The sequence below is a fragment of the Protopterus annectens genome, chromosome 2.part2 (genome assembly GCF_019279795.1).
Source record: "Protopterus annectens isolate FY-2018-M chromosome 2.part2, PAN1.0, whole genome shotgun sequence".
NCBI classification, from domain to species: domain Eukaryota; kingdom Metazoa; phylum Chordata; order Ceratodontiformes; family Protopteridae; genus Protopterus; species Protopterus annectens.
The window spans coordinates 709,877,741-709,895,380 of record NC_056730.1 but is presented as its reverse complement, the minus strand read 5'-3'; the positions used below and the strand labels follow the sequence as shown (position 1 = coordinate 709,895,380).

At 39.6% G+C, this 17,640-nt stretch overlaps 1 protein-coding gene across 1 annotated transcript in view; it reads right to left on the bottom strand.

Moving 5' to 3' along the window:
* Positions 1–17,640, bottom strand: part of LOC122795779 (endoplasmic reticulum aminopeptidase 2-like) — a 1,481,589-nt gene that overhangs the window by 1,413,033 nt on the left and 50,916 nt on the right. Inside the window, exon 2 of the mRNA XM_044064110.1 lies at positions 14,812–14,950. Coding sequence (XP_043920045.1) covers positions 14,812–14,950 — 139 coding nt within the window. The remainder of the gene's footprint in view (positions 1–14,811; positions 14,951–17,640) is intronic.

Here is a 17,640-nt window from a genome sequence, read left to right as displayed (position 1 = left end):
CCTTGCTGAAAAAGTTCTGCAAGAAATTCTAAAATTGAACTAATTGGGGCAGAAAAGAGATCAATGTTTCTTGCTTTTGCCCAGTAGGAGAACCTCTTCAATTTACTAGAATATAACTTCCTGGTAGAAGTCTTGAGAGAAGATACCAAAATGTGTTTTACTGCTGGTGTGAAGTCTTGAAGCCTGACTAAGTTTAGAAGTGGAGCAACCATACTGTCAAATTGAGGGTTTGAAGAGCAGGATGAAGTGTTCCTCACATATGGGTCAAAAGGTCTGGAACTGGGTCCAGAACCCACGGTTTCTCCTGTAGGTGAAGCCAGAGAAAGGGGAACCACATTTGATGAGGCCAATATGGAGCAATGAGAATCAGCCTGCTTCCCAAAGGATTTTGCTTTTTGAATGGCTTTGGGTATCAAGGGAAAGGGGAGAAGGCATACAGAAGTCCCGAGGGCCAATCGTGAACAAGTGCATCTCTCGGTGTCTCCCCCATAGGGGGGATTAGGGCAAAGTAGCTGCTGCATTTGGTATTCATGGGTGAGGCAAACAGGTCGCAGCAAGGCTGGGCCCATTTTCGGAAAATCTTCTCCACGATGTTTTGGATTAGAGACAACTCGTGAGGCATTAATATTGCCCTATTGAGTTTGTCCACTATTGCGTTGGATTTCCCCAGGATATGCGTTGCTAGCAGAAAACCTTGGGAACAGATTGCCCATTGCCATACTCTCAGCGCTTCTTGACAAAGTGGGTATGATCTGGTACCTCCTTGTTTGTTTATGTACCAGACTACCGACATGTTGTCTGACTGGATTGTAATCGTTCCTAGTGGAAGAGAGTCCTGAAGTGCTTGCAACGCTAGAAGCACTGCTCTCATCTCTAGAACATTAATGTGCAAATGGGCCTCGAGTTCTTGCCATGTGCCTTGGACTGTTCTTCCCAGATAATGCCCCCCCATCTGAGAGGCGTCCATGGTCACTGTAGCTACGGGTTGTTGTGGCACAAAAGGTCATCCGATAGTCACATGGTTGGACAGAAGCCACCATAGAAGATCTCTCTTGCATGACTCTGTAATTATGACTTGGTGACACATGGGAAGTTCTTATAACGACCACTGAGTAAAAAGGAGCCATTGAAGAATTCTCACATGCATCCTGGCTAGAGGAACTAGGGTGATAGTTGATGCCATGGTTCCTAGGATTTTCAAAACTGTTTTTGCTTTCACCTTGTTTCTCGGTAGAAGGTCGGCTATTTGCTGTCTGAGAACAGAAACACTGTTGGGAGTCAGACGTGCCATCATGGAAATGGTGTCAAGATCTGCGCCTATGAATGTAATATGTTGACAGGGCAACAAGGCAGATTTTTCTAAATTCACATTATGCCTAACTGAGAGCAAGTTTGTAGTGAGGTGTCTCTCGCCTGTTGAAGTAGATGCTTGGTGGTGGCAGCTAGGAGCCAGTCATCTAGGTACAGAAACACTTGGAATCCTAGACGTCTCAACTGAGCCGTGACTACTGCCATGCATATGGTGAACACTCTGGGGGCTGTAGTGAGACCAAAGAGCAGAGCTCAAAACTGACAATGACTGACTCCCAGCCGAAAGCGTAAATGACTCCTTGATGCTATGCCAATTTTTATGTGTTTGTACACATCTTGGAGGTTTACTGAGCTCATCCAATCATCTTTCCCTAAAAAGGGAAGAATTGACTGCAGTGTCACCATTCAGAACTTGGACTTCTTCACAGATTGGTTTAGTTTGCTGAGAACCAATATGGGTCTCCAGTCCCCTGTTCCTTTTGGCACTAAAAAGAATTTTGAGTAAGTTCCAAATCCTATTTGGTCTGCGGGGACTTTTCGGATGACTCTTTTGTCTAGCAACTTTTAAATTTCTATAGTTGCTTGTTCCCTCTGACTGGGTGGAACATCTGGGATTGTTTTGATCTGTGAGACAGGATAGCAAAAGGGAATGGAATAAGCTCTGGATATTATACTTTGTACCCACTTGTCCCTTGTGATATCTCGCCAGGCTTCTGGGTAAAAAGTTAAACACCCCCTCCCCGACTGCCTCCAGAGTAGAGCAGAAGCCAAACGGGCCTCCTTTCAGGAGCGCTGGTAGGGCCAGCTGCAAAAGGAATCACGGTCACCCTGCTTTTGCAGACCCCCTCTGCCTCGTGGACGAAGTCTACCCTTATTGCCTCCCCCTCTGCCCCTGGGGAAGGGTTCACCTCGTGCATCCTGAAAAACTCCTTGGGATCTTTTTAACCACATTTTCCCACTCTCCTGACCTTTAGGATAAGGTCTTGAAGGTACAGAAAAACATACGCAACGGCAGAAAGAGTTTTTCCTTCCTGCTCGCATCTGGTGACTGTGTCCTTGTCTTTGGGTCCAAAGTGTGAGGAACCATCAAAAGAGGCAGTGACAGGTTCCGCAAAGTTACACAAGTGCATCCAGGAGCGTCTCCTCAGGGAAACTCCTTAACTCGCTGCCCTGCTCTCTCCATCCACTGCATAGGATATCAGCTAAATGGAGGAGTAAATGATGGAATTTAAGGTAGATAGCTGAGAGGTCACATTTTCTGAGACCCCTGCAGCTAACGAACCTTGGAGAGCATCTCCTAACTCCTTCATGAGATCTCTTTGTAGTCTCAAAAAGTGCGTAAGGAAGTTCAGCTATCTAAGGGTAAAAGTTGCTGATGAAAAAATATGCTTCCCCTATCTGTCCATCGAAAGGAGATATCTTCAGAGTACGACCGTTGGGACCTTTCTGACTCCTCGAGGTCAGTGTCAGAGGTGATGGACTCATCAGGGGAGTCTATATGCTTCCTCTTGCATGTTCTCTTTCGAGGAGCCTCCTCAGAAGGATATTCTGGGGAGGTCTCAGAAGAGTGGGGTTCGCCCAATGGAGTTCCCTGAGGCTCTGAATCTCTGCTGTCCTGTGGATAGGGTGGTGCCGACACAGGAGCTGGTGCCTTGGGGGGAAGAATACTAGTATCCTTGTGTAGAGCTGTAGGTGGGGACCGCACACTCCTCATCAGATTGAAAGCAGATCTCCCCGGCTCCGAGGACACCTCCGGTTCTGAGGAAACTGAAAGAATCTCTGGCTCCACGCAGACTGGCTCCAAGGCTGATGTAGGAGCCAAGCCAAAGCTCTGAGAGGTAAACTTGGAACCAAAGAAACTCTGGTCCGAGTGTACCCCCCTGAGCCGACCGGAGAACTACAGATCCTAGACACTCTGGACAGCACCGAGAGTGTCAGAGCAGGGATCAGTTCCGAAATCTCCTAGAGGGATCTCGGAACTGAAGAGTCTACAGCGAGTGGTATCTGGCATTCTGGCTCCAAAGATACAGCTTGGCTCAGAGAAGGAATAGTCGTGGATGTAATAGTCTTGGATAGCTCCAAAAACCGGTTGGGTCAGAGCCAAATACAACTTAGCGAGTGCCAGCGACTTAAAAAGTCTGCGAACCACTCTGTCCACGTCATCGCCCGACAAGCTCCTAGAGGACCTGGAGGAGAGGGTTGGTGAGCGAGATCTCTGCAATATGGGAGATCGCAAGGTAGGGGATACTGGTACTAATTCAGTGGACCAGCTCTGAAAGGTAGTCTCTTTCGGCTCCAAAGGCCATGGAGCCGAAGGACTTGATTTATCCAATTCAATGATCTCTCTCAGTTCCGAGGGCTGTGAAGCAGAGGAGATTGATGTTTCTGAAGTTTTGGCCAATTTTTGAGGTGGCTCCGAATGAGTCGAAGAAGAGGAAGAGGAAGATGGTCTTTTTGTAGACTTGTCACTTTTAGAGGAAGGGGACTTATTTGCAGAAAATGTACTCTGTAAAGCTTCATCAAAAGAAGGCTTCAGGAGTCCTTTGAGAATTAGCTTGTTCTTTCTTTCCTGTAAGACACGGGAGCTGAAGGAGTAACAGAAAATACATGTCTCTTGGAGATGAATGGCCCCCAAACAATAAACACAAGTATTATGCCCATCAGTAATTGACATTGTTTGTGAACATTTCTGGCACTTTTTAAAGCCTGATGGCTTAGGTTCCTTCTCTCTGCTTTCCATAAACATCATAAGAAGGAAACACAACTACTAATACTGAAAAAAGGGTAAGCACTAACTACACCTCTATAGAAAAACTAACACACAAAATATTTAAATATCCTAGTAACACACTATAATAAAACACAACACATCTATTGAAGAGAAGGGGGGGGGGCAGCTCTGCCCTCTAAGTTAAATGGGCACTAGGCCCTCTAACTTAAATGGACCTAGTACAGCTACAACAAGAGACACAATAGACAAACCCTCTAAGTTAACCAGGTACTTAGCTCTCTAACTAAAATGAGCTAATACACACAGACAAGAGAATATTCACTCTAACCAACTATTCTACAGAAAAATTTGACGGGAAAAAGGAGAACCGGCCTTGTGACTAAACGACGGTCAACAAACACAGTAACAAGATTAAATTGCACACGCTACATTACAGTAGAGAAAAAAATCTATATTACTAAAGCTAGACTAATAATTATAGCAAATGACAAGAAAAATATAAAGTTTTAAACTAACTTAGCCACGGCCAAGGAGAGAGCATCTGAACTCGTAAAGGGGCAAACGAGATCTGGTGAATTACACCACAGCATGATGGGATACCTATTCAGCCACAAGCCAAGTGAAAGACTTCGAGCTGGTGTATTCAGCCAAGTCGGAGCCAAGGTCGGCTCAGAACCCAACCAGTAAGAATGAAGGCGGGATAGGACAACATAACATCACCAGTTTGGGACAAGAATGTGATATAAAAACTTGAGCAAGAGGGAATATATAAATACTGGGGAGGTGATGAAGGATCAACAATAAAACAAGTACAAATGCAAATAAAACTTAGTAAGGAATAATTTAGAAGACTTAAATTAATACTGAAAACAGCACGGACACCTAGGAATAAAGTCTAAGCTGTAAACCAATTTGCTCTTCCTTTCCTAAATTACAGTTTTGGAGTGACTGACTGGCCCCAAAAATGTACTGGATAGGTTGGACAGGAAAACAAGAAGGATGTTTCATGCTCATCAACTGATTTATGAAAATCAGAGCATACCAAGACTCTATATTCCCCATTCTAAAGGACGTATGGGCCTCCTCTAAATTGATTACACATATATAGATCTGCAATCGTGGGACTGCATACATATCTGCTGACCTCACAAGACCCAAACATAATGAAAGTTTTTTAACGCGAGGAGAATAAGTCTAAGATGACTTCCCCATTCAGTTATTTATTTATTTATTTTACATTTGGTTACCAGAAAAGTCTGACTGGACGCAGGTACTTTTTCAGTGGAAGCCCGGGGGGAAATGCTCCACATATAACAAAACACACACAACTTAAGCATAATAGAGTACATTTACACAGGTACAGAAGCATGACATTTTTGTCTTTTACATTATTTCCCAGATACAGAAGCAAGATACTTATATATCAAGACATTTAATGGCATTCATCTTAGTTGATATCACTGTATTTAGGAGAGTTTAGAGATACTATTCTGTTTGAGGGGTGAAACTGCATATATAACACTGTTAAGCTGGGTTAGTATACATTCTACTTTCAGGAGGATGACACAATTAATATTGTGTAGCTAAATGGCAAATAGTAGGGTGGTATAAATGAAATGCAGAGAATACTCTGGGGCTTAATCTTACGACAAAAAGAGTTTGTAGAAAGGAAGAGGAAGAGATTCTGGCTGAAGGGAAGATAACTGCCTAATAGGAATGTAGGAGAGGCAACCCTGTGCCACCTGAGATTTAGCCTGGGGAGTTACAGTTACATATTCAGTTGGCCTGTAAGTGAGATTTTTGGGATTCTTTGAACTGTGTTAAGGAGGAGACTGCAGTTATATATGTGGGCAAAGTGTTCCACTTTTTGGCTATAAAATTTGAGTACAGGGAAGATCCAGCAGAGTTGTTGGGTTTAGTAACTTGAAGGAGAAGTTTGTTATTGGAGCGTAGGACCCTAGTACTGGTGTAAGGATGTATTAGGTTTTGTAATGCTGGGGTTTTCTCTGGGTAGTAAAGTATTTTATGGGTTAATATGAACTGGCTGAAGAAGAGAAGTTGGGGGAGTTCGAGCCAGTTAAGTCTTTTTAGGACTAAAGAGTGGCGTGTGAGATGAGGGCTATTGGAGACAAAGTTTGCAATTCTGTTATAGCAGGTTTCAAGTTTAGCAATGTCTGATTTTCTGAGGTTTTTGAGGATGTGGGAGGCATATAGTAGACAAGAGATGTGTTTGAGTGATTTTTGCCTTGGTGGTGTTTGTGAGAAATTGCCTGTTTCTATATAGCCCCCCTAGTTATGTATGTACTTTTTTATGGTGAGTGAGATATGAATGTCAAATCTAAGGTAGCAGTCTCTTTCAACTCCAAGTAATTTGGTGTGGGTGACAGGAGAGATAGTGGTTTTGCTGAGTGATGCGATTGTGAAAGTGGCTGCATGAGTGATGAGGTTAGTTGGTGGAAATATGGGTTTTGTATTAGTTTAGAGTTGCTAAGCCATTTTTCTACAGAGATGAAGGATGCCTGTATTTTTAGCTGAAGCTCTTGGAGAGAAGGAGAGGAATAGATTAGTGCTGAGTCATCAGCTTACTGGATGACTGAGGCATGTAGATAAGAGGAGTGGAGGTTATTAGTAAATATGGAAAAGAGTAGCGGACCAAGGATGAAGCCTTGGGAAACGCCAAGTGTAACAGGTAGTAATGGAGAGAGTTCATGTTTCCACTGCACTGCTTGCTGCCTGTTTGTTAAATAGCTTTGAAACCAGTTAATAGTGGGTCTACTAAGGTTCAGTTCAGAGAGGGAAGAAATGAGATTGTTAAATAGCTTTGAAACCAGTTAATAGTGGGTCTACTAAGGTTCAGTTCAGAGAGGGATGAAATGAGTTTGTTGTAGTTAACAATATCAAATGCCTTAGAGAGGTCCAGAAAGATAGTGGGCACAAAGTTACCATTATTTCTGTGCTTGTTGACTATATGTGTGAATGACATGAGGGCTGTTGTGTTGCTATGGTATGGCCTGAAGCCATGTTGAGTGTTAGTGAGTAGGTTGTGGGTGGTAAAGTAATTCATAATATGAGAGTGGATACACCTTTCCAGTATTTTGGACAGGGGTGAGCGTATGACTATGGGGTGATAGTTGGTTAACTCTTTTGAGCTACCCCCTTTATGAAGTGGAATAATGCAAGACACTTTCCAGATGTCTGTGACTTTATTTTCTGATATACAGTGGTTGATAAGAATAGATATTGGTTATGCAATATCATCAGCAGCTATTTTTAGGAATTCAGCTGGCAGTTTGACAGCAGCTAAAGTGGTGTGCTTTAATTTCTTGAGGAGTTTTTTAATAGTATATGTAGGGACAGGATAGAAGGTAAAGCCATCGCTGTTAGTAAGGAGATCAGGAGGTGGGTTAGAAGATGAACAGTTTTGGGAGTTAGCAAGTTTAAGAACTGAGTCAGTGAATTGAAGTGTATGTTGAACTGAGTCAGAACATTAAGTTTGGGACCTGTTAAGGATGGAGAGGGAGTGCTAGATTTTCCAGGGTGGAGAAAATTGTTAACTGCTGACCAAAACGTTTTGGGATTAATTTGATATTTAGCTTGCATGTCATGGTAGTACCTAATTTTGTCTGTTTTGACACATTTTTTTGCTTTATTGCGGATTTCAAGAAATGTTTGCCTGTCTGTGAGTTGTCCAGTTTTGTGCCAATGGGCCCAGGCTTTATCTCTGGATTTCAGCAGAGATCTAGTGTCTTTGCTCATCCAGGGGGTGTAGTTAGATTTAATTCTTATGGTTTGGGGGGGGGCTGGGAGTTGAGGATATCTAAGAAGGTTGAGCTGAATTATTGAACAGCTTCATCTAATTTAAGGTACTTGAGAGGAGTCCAGTTGCAGGTTTTTAGGGTATTAATAAAGGTAGTTGGATTGAAGCTTTTTTTGTTTCTGATAGTTTGGAAAATAGTGAGTTTTTCACGGGTAGTGCGATGTCTTATCATAAATGTGGGTTAGTGGTCACTCAAGCTTTCTGGGAGATAGCCTGATTGGGAGATAAGCGTTGGTTTATTAATCAATATCCAGTCAAGAATTGACTGTTTCTTGGTTGTTTTATAAATTCTAATGGGAGTTTGGATAAGCTGGGAAAATCCATAGATGTTGATGGAATTGGTAGGAGAATTGGAATTACAAGATAACCAGTCACTGCTAAAGTCCCCTAACATTATGGTTTCATGCTGGAGGGCCTTAGAGCTTCAAGTAGAGTTTTGAGAGTATCTAAGTTGTTGCCAGGGGGGTATATAACAACCGATTATAGCTACACTCTTCTTGGAATTAAGTTTTAGTTTTGCAAGCATAATTTCTGCATTAGATAAGGGAGGTGTACATATATCCAGGTTTTCTATATTTAATTTATTTTCTATATTCAGTTTAGCAGAAGCATATCACCATCAGGCAAGAATAGAAATCAAACAAGAAGTAGGTAAAAATCAGGCAGCAACTGCATGTGCCACAAAACAAAAGAAAGAATATAAGGTGAAGGATCAGATGAGAAGGCAAGAAATGTGGAAAATTCATAATTACAGTTTCAAGTATAGAAAACTCTTGGAACAACCTCATGTTTCTCAGGATCGAATGCAGGAATGGTTAAGAAGAGGTGAATTTAAACCAAAAGATGAAAGGTTAATATTGGCGGTCCAAGATAGTGGACTACATACATGGTGGTTTACAAAGTCCATTGAACAAATGTAGGTTGTGTAAAAAAAAACAGCTGCACATCTTGTTGCTGTTTGTGATATAGTAATGGCAGATGGACTGCATACTGAAAAGCATAATAATGTAGCAAGACTGTTGCACTGAGGATTGTGAAAACATAATACTGAAGTAGCTGAAAAACACTGGAAACATGAGCCACAAAGCATTATAGAAGTGATGAAGTTTATATTACGTGGGATCACCCATTACAAATAGTTAAAAAAATAGAACTGAGAAAACCAAATAAAGTAGTCCATGAAAAGAAGAAAAAAAATAGCATTAATCACTGAAACTGCTACACCCAGCGACTACAGTGTTTTATGTACAGAGAAACACAAAGTCATAAAATACCTGGATTTGTAGGCAGAAATGAGGGCAATGTGGAAGACGGAAATGCAGATACTTCCAATAGTAGTAAGAGAAACAGGCTTTATAAAAAAGAATTTACAATCGTACTTAAGTATGTTACCGATGCATGTAACTGTACGAATTGCAGGAGAAGTCATTACCGGGCACACTGCAGGTGCTGTGAAGAGCACTACTGGCTAACATCAAAGACTGAAACAATATTAATTTCATGAACTTGAATCACACTTTGACTTAGGAATGGGATCCATTCCTGTCATGAGATCAGAAACCCAAAAGTCTTGGAGAAATTAAAAGAAGGAGTTTAAAAAAAAATTTTGGAGAAATAATTAGCTTTCAGCAAGGAATATTACTTATAGGTGGGGAAAGGAATCTGATTTGTTACAGTGCGGATATATCAGTGGGACTTAAAGGGAAAATACAACAAAAGAGGGTAGATTTCTGAAGACATTTATGAAAATATTTGGTACTGACGATGTGAATTCAGTAGTAGGAACTCAGGACGAATTTACATATTATGTCAAAATGTACAATAACTGGGCTACACTAGACACAAATTATATTTCACAGGAACATGTACATTTAATTGAAAACTCTGACACACACCCAATAACTATCTCAGATCATGCACAGATAAAAACTAAGATAAAAATGCACAGTTGTTGTGTCTTTCGGCTTTTCCCGGTTAGGGGTCGCCACAGCGGAACTCCGGTCCGCTAATGATTGGTAGGTGATTTTTACGTGCAGAGTTACCAGCCCTGATGCACAACCTTCAACGAAGGTACGCCCATTCATGTATGTCTCCACGCAGAAGACGCTCTAGCTGAGAATCGAACCGGACAGCGTCTTACTGTGAGGCGACAACGCTACCACAGCACCAAAAATGCACAGTAATGAAGCAAAAATAAGAGAATGGCACTTTCCAACTACCTGTTTAAAAGAGAGGAATTTAAGGGACAGATAGTGGAAATTATTCAAGAGTTATTAGGAGTGGCGCAGAGGTTAATGCTGTCGCCTCACAGCAACAGGTTCTCCGGTTCGATTCTCGGCTGGGGTGCCTTCTGTGTGGAGTTTGCATGTTCTCCCTGCGTTCGCGTGGGTTTCCTCCGGGTACTCCGGTTTCCTCCCACATTCTAAAGCCATGCTTCCGGAGCATTTCTCCCTGGGCCTCTGCTGAAAACAGGATCTGTGGAACCTAGTCGGACTTTCCCGGTCAACAAATGTTAAATAAATAAATAAATAAAGTTATTAGGGAATACAGAAATAGGTTTAACGCTTATAGCTAGGGAGTTGGATAAAATGAAAAAAAGAGTTTTAAAATAGGATTGAAATAAAAGAGACATAGATTTGGATAAATACTAATATAATTTATTTAGAGGGGCTGACAAAGGTTAAGTACTACAGAATAAGAGGAATCTCCCAAAACAAGAAGAGATGCAACTGCAAAGAGCTAATGAGAAAATAAGGGAGCATCTGGATAATATGCATGAGTTTAGAAAGATTGTGGCTAAGCAACTATTTTTTATAACTCCATATCATAAAAACTTTTAATACAATGACTTCGGCAACAGAAACAGAAAGAGCTGTTGGCAAACTTAGGAAGCCTGTAACAAGAAAAACTCTGTTGAGTTATTAAGAGATATTTTTGTAATTTTTTGAAATTTTGTATAAAGCAGACAAATGTGGAAATCAAGAAACAGCACAAATGGGAATATTTATGGAAGACATAGGTGTGTACTAGGCTAATGGACCTGGAGCCTTTGCAAACCTAGCCTATAGGATAACCCTGGCATCGTGCCACCTGTCCTTAGTTCCTAGTCCCTCTGTCGAGTAGAGCCACTGGAGTGATCCCGGGGTGAATTTTCTATTTCCCATCCACTTATCAAGATTTCTCTTGAAGAGGGCCAGTGGGGTGCTCTGCTTGACATGTAAGGGAAGTCTATTCCATAGCATGGGCAGTCTCTGGGTTAGATTATATCACCTCATATGGGACTTGAACCCACAACTCCTGGCTTAGGAGGCCAATGCCTTATCCATTAGGCCACTGGGGCCTGACAAATGTCAGTCTGAAGTCTTGAACCTAGGAGCCTGTACACCACACTCAAAGCACTTCACCACTAAGCCATGCCAAAGTTACAGACAGATGAGGCTCAAGAACTAACAGTTAAGATATGAGTAGATGAGATAGAAAAGGTGCTGTATAATCAATCTTCAAGAAAGTCTCTAGGAACAGATGGTGTTCCAGTAGAAGTATGGGAGTTATTGGGGGAAAAGTGATAAAGATCTGGACATATTTGTTTAACAGTATTTTAAACAGAGGGGAAGCACAACATCTTGGAAGAAAGCTGTGGTGGCTGTATTGCATAAAGGTGGTAAAGATCCATCAGACCCAGCTTCATAAAGACCCATTTCAAATTTAAACCATGAATGTAAAGTGTTTATATCGATACTAGCTAAAACAATGGCACATGTGGAGAGGAGGCAAACATATGACAACATTAACAGAATGACGATGATCCACACGGAAGCAGAATGTAAAACAATGCCACTGTTGTTGGTGGATCTTGATGCAGAGAAAGCAATGAACAGAGTAAACTGGGATTTTATGAGTAAAGCAATGGAAGCATTTGCATTCCCCTGATACAATAATAAGGTCGATTAGGAGGATATGTGAAGGATCAGAAGCTAGAATTAAAGTTGGAAGGCTCCTCTCGGTCAGTTGTGTTTGAACAGAGAAACCAGGCAGGTGTCCTCTTCCCCTTTGTTATTTGTTTTCTATTTAGAGCCATTGGCAAATAAAACAAGGGACTCAGACATTCAAAGATGTAATTAGTATGGTGATCAAGAAAAGCTGGCTTTACTTGCAGATGATATTATGTACTGATAAATCCAGAAAAGGACATATTGGTGATGTAGAACATTTTGAGACAACTTCAAGTCTTTTCAGGATATAAAATTAATGATAATACAAATGCTTTAGCCGTAAATTATGTACCCACATATGCATTTTTCAGCAATACCCATATTTAAGGTAACATGATAAGATGAAGTATTTAGAAGGATATATTTAAAAAGCTCTTGTTATGGCAGCTAAGGATATGTGCAAAGAGACTAAACAAAATAAATCAAAAATCTGAGAAACTCTAATCTCTTTCTTATGGATGTGGATAGTGAGATACAAGCAGTGAAAATGTTTTTAGTACCCTTAGTTTTACATAAGAGTTGGGCATATTTTTATCAATCAGAGGAGAAATCAAGGACAATAATTAGTAAAGAGTTGAAGGAATTTATTTGGGAGGGGAACAAGGCAAGAGTCAAGTAGAATAGGTTGATCTTTCCAATAGAACATGGTGGTTTAGGATTACCTGATATGAGGGAATATTTTACAGCTACATAGTTAAGGCTTATGTACATAACATAAGCAGAAGAGTATAATTCAAAATGGAAAGGGGTGATGGTGAAGCAGGGTAGGGGAAGTTCAAGCAATAAATAGAGAGAGAGTGGGATTTTGGATGCAGATCCTTAAGGAGAACAGCAACAATCATACAGAATATTACATTCATAAGGTAGCAGAAAGTATTTTACGAACTAAGCCAACATGAAAAAAGAGGAAGGAGCTTTTGCCAATTAGGATGACAGCAAGTAAGGGTAAAGAAAAAAAGGCAAGAATGGGCTGGAATTTACTGGAGAAAACTGACAAAGGAACCAAGATATTGGGAGCAAGTAACTAGAGCTGGAAAGGTAACAGAGTGGAATGCATAACTCTCAACTGTTCAGATTTTCACAGAATGTCCAGATTTTTGGTCTTTTCTTCATAAAAATTGTGGTTTTCTGGTAAATCATTCAGGGCTGAAGTCACTAAATAATACTAAATAATGACTGGTATTTGAGTTTCACACTTCATATCCTTCAGAAAAAGTATATAATAATACATTATCTGTTACTCTAGCAACTTTCTAAGTTTAAAGGGGCAATATTTAAAATATGTCCCTATTTTGGGGCCTTTGCCCCCCCCCAATTATTTCTGGCTTTGTACAGACTTCTGGCACTGAGAGGTTGAGATATATGGTGGAATGAGGTCAAGAAGACAATTGGATTGCAGGCTAGAGAATCCATTCTCTACCAGGGATTGACGTCAGAGTATAGGCAAACAGAAAGGGGAAGAGGAATCTTAGGGAAAACATATGCTCTGGTAGAGTTTTTAGCTGAATCTAGAGCAGAAGCTGCTCTTCTAGAAAATATATTAGTAGGTCATACAACTACTACATAATAACTACAAGAATCAATCAGAGGAGGTTAAAAAAGACTGGGAAGGCAGACTGGAAAAGCAATTTACCAAAGAACAATGTGAGGACATAAGTACGGTTCCCAAGTATGCAACAAAGTCCAGAAGAGTTAGGATCTTTGCTTCTAAGTGTTTCCATAGTTATTTTATACCCCAAGCCAATTTCAAAGATTTTTTTCCCTCAGGTAAATGGGAAATGTTGGAGGTGTGATGGGGGAAGAAAGAGGTAATTGGGAACATATGTTTTGGAAGTATAATAAGTTGGCAGATTTTAAATATTCTCTAGAGAGCACTCTCAAATATTAGATGAGCAAATGACTGTTACTAAGGAAATGAACATACTGAATTGGGACATAGGATCTGAATTGCCTAAACATAATAAAGCCTTATTAAGTTTAATTTTGTTGACTGCCAAAAAGTAATTACTAGAAAATGGAAATCAGCATCTAAAGCAACTGTATGTATTTGAAGTTCTTCTCTGTTAATGTATGTTTGTCTATGTCCTAAATGATAATATAACAAGAGTTGAAGGGCGGTGCAGACAGCATTGTCTTTTAGACATTTACCGGACTGACACTCTGAGCTGGGGGGAAGGGGTCCAGTTACACTCTGGGGGTGTCCACAAAAGCTCTGAAAATTTGAAGAGGAGGCATCGCTATTTGACAATTTCCCCATATATATTTATATATAAATATATATATATATATATATATATATATATATATATATATATATATATATATATATAAACATATATATATATGCTCATAGATAGATTAGTACTAAGCTAACTGCCCTTGCGAGCCATTTTAGGCCTAGCCAATTATCCCTTGGGAGACTTAAACCCTGCACCTTGTGTTTGCAAGGCAAACACCTTAACCATTAATATATATATATATATATATACTCACAACTAACAAGAACCAACAGAAATCAATGATAAAATTCTACTGCTGCTGGCTTTAGAGACACTAAAATAACAAATTTTCGGGAAACTGCCATCCTAAGGTAAGAGAGAAGGAACAAATCTGAAATAAACAGAAGGCAATATAATGTCATGTTAAAAAGACACACTGCACTGGAAGAAGAAAAAGCTTTAATAAAATAAAAAAAGGCTTATAGTGACCCTCACCAAGCCTATACAGGGTAGTGAAATGTTTATTTTTTTTGTCTGACCAAAGCACTAAAACAACATACATTTAAGTTATACCAGGATAAAACACAGTTTCAGCATCTTTTCATTTAAAGTTGGACAGCAGCAGACCAAAAAACACCACAGCTAGTCTCCTTAGGAAGGTAAATTATGATAAATACGTGCAGATCTGCATGTATGTATATACATGGACAAATACATTCAAGTAAATCACTTCTTAAATACCTTTGGCATATTGGACAATGCTATGTGATGTTTCTCTCTCAATATGTTTACTAAAAAATTGGCTTTGAATGCTGGTTCATCAAAACAAGGGAAAGCCATTCGTGCATCAAGGGGTTCGAAATCTGTGGTAGCAATCACTCTGCAACATAATAAAATAATTAGTTCTTTGCTATACATTAAAGGCAGTCTCTTTATCACTTACTTTCTGTAAAAAGAGTTTTTAACTCAAAATTTAATTTCTGTAGGGGTTAGATAAGCAATAAAAGAACAAGTCAATACTCTGACAAGCAAAAAAAGACTTAGAAAATAGTCAAAGTCTAACAGCTGACCAGTACTGATTAACAGCTTTGTCATTGAGGGTCATGAATGAAAACAAGTATTAATTCCCAGAATTATGAAGACTTCACAACGTTTTATAGTTATGTATTCCATGATTAGCAGGCCTTGACGATTGTGTAGCTTAAAATTCAAGTAAACAGGCAGAGTATAACAACAGAAGAAAGACTGCATTGTATGAAATAGTGACGTGCGTATGGAAATGAGTACTGCACCACTGTAATGTGTAAACATGGAGTAAACAGGAGGACTAAACCATTTAGTTCTTAGGTGTTCTTTATTTAATGTAGCAGTATCCAGGTACAGTTACAATAAATGTCAATGAGGTATATTTACATGTGCACAAGTTTTTAAACGACTACCCTCAGAGAATAAAATGGACAAAGGGGTAGAAAAATTAGCAACTGCTATGAATTCAGAATGGCATATGCATGAATAATGTATGAAAAGGAATTAAGGTGACAAGAGAGGGCACTTTCTATAAATAAATAGGTAATCAATGAACATACCAATAATAAATGTATGTAGAACAATCTACGACACAAATTTAGTTACTTTTCCCAACACCAATTATCAAGTATATCATACATGTGCAGGAGAATGTGTATAATGTCAATATATGCATAAAAATATGCATAAAAATACACCTATCTGTAAAGTAATATAAAATGATTTTTGTCATAACAAAAATATATTCCCTTTATTCAGAAAAACATATAACAGCAGCAATTCAATTCAGTACAAGAAAGGTAACATTTTATATTTAACAACTTTATAGGTCAGACTGAAAAAGCACTTTCATACTATGACAAATGACTTAACAGGAATTTAATTAAATATTCCATACAGCAGTAACAAAAGGAAACAAACACAGTAATAACATTAAGAAAGAGACTTTTATTACAGTCACAATACTGAATAACTACTAAAATGTGTTTACCATCATCATCATCAACCCCCTGTATTGTTCCAACTGTCACCTCTGTCTCGATTCAATGCCAGTATCCTACCTTCTTTGACTATCATGCCTGTTACAGGCCTTCTCTCATACAGATGATCCATCTCTTTGCTGGATGCCCTTGTTTTCTCTTGCCTCCTTCCTGTTTGTTCTAAATCTTTTTGACCAGATTGATTTCTGCTTTTCTGCATATGTGTCCGAACCAGCATAATCTCTTCTCTTTGACCTTCTCTGCAACTGAAGCTACTTGAACATTTCAACCATAAAATGCCACTCAAACTTCTGTCATTATCCACCAATATCAGTCAATATGCACAATAACTGCAGAAGTAAAAGTCATCTGAAGAATTCCACATTAAAGAGATCTGTAACTAATGAGGTTGTGGCTGGCAAATAACTTTACATTTCAGTGTCATCTACAAACTGCTGCCCTTGAAGAATAAATTGCCCATGTTACATTTAAAAAAAGCAGTAAACTAGTAATATTACAACACAGAATGGCTAACAAACCAACAACAGGTTCATAGTTACTAGGCATCTCATCCAAAGGGCACAATCAGGACTGCAGCACCCCCACCCCCCCTTAAAGTGCACCACAGTATCAATAATTCATCTACATGGTGTGGGAGAAGAACCCACAGCCTTCTGCATTAAAGGCAAGTATACTTCCTGCTGTGCTACTAACACTGCTTTCAATTTCTATAGCACAAACACTGACTTGCTAAATAAAACAAATGCACATTAAAAACAGACTTAGCATGAGCAACAGTAACATTTCTTCCCTTGAAACTTACATTTCTTTGAAAATTCACTGAAACTCACAGTTCCTTGAAAATGCACTGAAACTCATAATTCCTTGAGCAAACTTCTCAACAGTCCAGATTTTTGCCTCGTATTTTTGGTCTGTTCCTCATTAAATGTGTTGGTTTTCTGACAAATCATCAAGGACTAAAGTCACTAAATAATGACAGACATCTGAATTTTAGACTTCAAATCCTTTATAAAATGCATACTAACACAAACACTGTTATTCTATCAAGTTTCTAAGTTTATAACAGCAGAATTTAAAGTTTGTCCCTATATTCGGGCCTTAGTCCCCCAGTATTTTTGCCCTTGTCCAGATTTCTTGTGCTAAGAGGTTGAGAGGTATGTCCTTGAGTTGTCTGGTAGTTGGTGTAAAGGATTCAGGCTCTTGTCGCCTTCAACAAAGGTACAAGGTTTCACACACACACACACACACACACACACACACACACACACACACACACACACACACATGTATAAGTTCTGCTTAGGGAATCTGCACTCACTGTTTCTATTCCACTCTGGTCCCCTGGCTGATCCTGCAGACACCACATCTTTTTTCAGCTGGCTGCCTGCTGTTTGGCTTCTGTTCCAGTCCTGTGGACATCATATCAAATCCCTGGCTACTTTCTTCAAATTTTACGTGGTTTACATTACATTTCCTAGTGCTGGATCCAACTCTGACTGGACTGGTATTCAGCAGCAGGATTTGTTAACTGAAAGAGCATGCG